The sequence below is a fragment of the Cannabis sativa genome, chromosome 3, assembly GCF_029168945.1.
Source record: "Cannabis sativa cultivar Pink pepper isolate KNU-18-1 chromosome 3, ASM2916894v1, whole genome shotgun sequence".
NCBI classification, from domain to species: domain Eukaryota; kingdom Viridiplantae; phylum Streptophyta; class Magnoliopsida; order Rosales; family Cannabaceae; genus Cannabis; species Cannabis sativa.
The window spans coordinates 28,441,483-28,444,503 of NC_083603.1; the positions used below are offsets into that span (position 1 = coordinate 28,441,483).

The following is a 3,021-nucleotide window of genomic DNA, read 5'->3' on the forward strand; positions in this document are numbered from 1 at the left end:
GTAATTTAATAATAACAAGTCTAATACAAAATAAATATTACATGTTACTAATACCTAATATTTTAATATATACATCAAAATCTGTTATCATACATAACCTTCAAGTTTTTTGGGTAAGTTAAAAAATACCATTTTTATTAATCAATTAATCAAATTTACCTCTAATTTTATATTTATTTGAAACATACCTCTTTTTATATGTATTGTACCCAAAATACCTTGACATAAGAGAGTCACTTGGAGAGTATCTTGAAGTGACAGGGGCAAAATTAGTACAATGTTTAAAAAAGAGGTAAAAATGATAGACTTTAAAAAAGAAGGTAAAAATAAAAGAAGACAATATAAAAAAGGTATAGAGTCTAATTTCCTATGTTTGTTTTTTTTTTTTATAAAGGAATAAAGAAATACAAGTGACTACAGGTAAATATCTGTAATTGAATGTTAAAGTGGCAAATTGATATACCTTGTTTTGATGGCCCAAAATGAAGTACACACAAGCCCAAAGCCTTAAACAGCTTACTAAGAGGCCGAGAAATCCATACCCAAACAGCCCTAGTTTCTGCCACTACCTATATAATGATCGTTTTTTCTCCAAACCCTACCATTTTCACAGATAAAAAACCCTAGAAACCTTCCCCCTTCCCCTTGTCCCCCTGAAGATCCTATCAATGGCCGCCACAGCCGCTGCTCGACCTCTAGTCACGGTTCAGGCCCTTGATGGCGATATGGCCACCGACTCTGCACCAACTGTCCCACTACCGGACGTCATGAAGGCCTCGATCCGTCCTGATATCGTTAACTTCGTCCACTCCAATATCTCAAAAAACAAGAGGCAGCCTTACGCTGTGAGCAAGAAAGCTGGTCACCAGACCTCCGCCGAGTCATGGGGTACCGGTCGTGCTGTTTCTCGTATCCCCCGTGTCCCTGGTGGTGGTACTCACCGTGCTGGACAGGGAGCCTTCGGTAACATGTGTCGTGGTGGACGCATGTTCGCTCCTACCAAGATCTGGCGCCGATGGCATAGAAAGATCAATGTGAATCAGAAGCGGTACGCCGTCGTTTCAGCTATTGCCGCTTCCGCTGTTCCCTCTTTGGTTATGGCTCGTGGTCACAGAGTGGAGTCTGTTCCTGAACTTCCTTTGGTCATAAGTGACGCAGCTGAGGGTGTCGAGAAGACATCTGCGGCAATTAAGGTCTTGAAGCAGATCGGCGCTTATGAAGATGCTGAGAAGGCTAAGGACAGCCATTCGATTCGTCCTGGTAAGGGTAAGATGAGGAATCGTCGTTACATTAACCGTAAGGGACCTCTTATTGTTTATGGAACTGAGGGTGCGAAGCTTGTCAAGGCATTCAGGAACATTCCTGGTGTCGATATCGTTAATGTTGAGAGGCTTAATTTGCTTAAGCTTGCCCCTGGGGGTCACCTTGGAAGGTTTGTAATCTGGACCAAGTCTGCTTTTGAGAAGCTTGACTCGATCTATGGTTCATTTGATAAGCTTTCTTTGAAGAAGAAATCATACGTGCTGCCTAGGTCTAAGATGGTGAATGCTGATTTGGCTAGAATTATCAACTCTGATGAGGTTCAATCTGTTGTAAGGCCGATTAAGAAGGAGTCCAAGAGGGCACCATTGAAGAAGAACCCTCTGAAAAACCTCAACGCCATGTTGAAGCTTAACCCATATGCCAAGACTGCAAAGAGGATGTCCTTGTTGGCTGAGGCTCAACGTGTGAAGTCTAAGGCAGAGAAGCTCGAGCAGAAGAGAAAGCCCATTTCTAAGGTAATACTAATACTTTTCTTCATTTAAGCTAAAATTATCATTGATTGGTCTAATATGTTTGATTTCTTAAATTGAATTGTATTTGATGCTTTGCTATGCTGTTATTGCCTGGTTAGATTATAAGTAGAGCCAAATGGGATTCTTTACATGATGTGATTTTATCGAGATTGAATGCTGCAGTCAAAGTATTATCTATTGGTTAAATTTTAATACGATTGATTGATTGGTTGTATTAGCGAGACTTTCTAACAATGCATTTTGTTTGATGATGTTGTGCTTTATGTTCATTGACAATCATAACTATTGCCAAATGTGTATACTTAATTTTGTCACGACAGTCTGATATATAGTTTTACGCCGCAATATTTTTATTACTTATGTTTTTACATTCGAGTGGCTTTTTTTATAAATGGTTTGTCTTTTGTTTGTTCTCTTATATTCACGATTATAATGATTCAATTTATTGAATTTTAGTTAAAAAGCTTTTCATTGTGATAGTGTAATGACCTCTCTTCAAATGACTAGTTGTTAATTACTTTCTTGTCAATAAATCAGGAGGAAGCTGCCGCCATCAAGTCCGCAGGAAAGGCTTGGTACCAAACTATGATCTCAGATTCTGACTACACCGAGTTTGAAGTGTTCACCAAATGGCTCGGCGTGTCACAGTGATTCAATATTTGTGCGTTTGAATACCTTGAGACTTTGTTTTGTTTTGGTGTTAGTTTTGTTTTTCTTTTTGGACATTTCAAGTGTGAGAAGGGAGACTGGGAGTTCTGACTTGTTGTCTGTAATCCTCTTCTCTTTCTCTTATTCCCCCTTCAACAAGAGTTTTTATTATCTATCAGTTATGAACCTCAGTATTCTAGATTTCTTAGTGTAGTTGGTCAAACGACATTTTACATTATTACATAAACAATTTTGCATCTTCGTTCATTATTTTCCCCTGCCTATGGTCGATCTTTTCTCCTTTTCATAGATTGTTGTTTGGATTGTTAATTTATGTTCAATTTGGACCGTTTTAACTTGAAATGCGAGTAGTTATTTTTGCTAGAGTAGAAAAGTTCACACTACTTTCTTTTTTGAAAGATGATGCTTGGATGAGTAAGATGACATGGATGAGTATCATCATTTGAAACACCAAAATAAATAAATTATTCTTGAATAGTATATGTTTGGAAGATAGATTCAAAATTATTCATTCGTCCATAATTCCTCATTACTTATATCACGTGTTCATTTTCTA

At 37.9% G+C, this 3,021-nt stretch overlaps 1 protein-coding gene across 1 annotated transcript; it reads left to right on the forward strand.

Moving 5' to 3' along the window:
- Window positions 1-494: 494 nt before the first annotated feature.
- Window positions 495-2,711, forward strand: LOC115711374 (large ribosomal subunit protein uL4). Its single transcript, XM_030639708.2, has 2 exons — window positions 495-1,778; window positions 2,334-2,711. Exons 1-2 carry the CDS (start codon window positions 669-671, stop codon window positions 2,445-2,447), a joined length of 1,224 nt encoding a protein of 407 aa, XP_030495568.2. The 5' UTR covers window positions 495-668; the 3' UTR covers window positions 2,448-2,711.
- The last annotated feature ends 310 nt before the right edge of the window (window positions 2,712-3,021 follow it).

What these genes read in the sequence shown, in the direction of transcription:
- LOC115711374 (XM_030639708.2), top strand. Translation starts at nt 669, where the DNA reads ATGGCCGCCACAGCCGCTGCTCGACCTCTAGTCACGGTTCAGGCCCTT. An exon ending in AGAGAAAGCCCATTTCTAAG is followed by an intron (nt 1,779 to 2,333) that starts GTAATACTAATA and finishes TCAATAAATCAG; the next exon opens with GAGGAAGCTGCCGCCATCAA.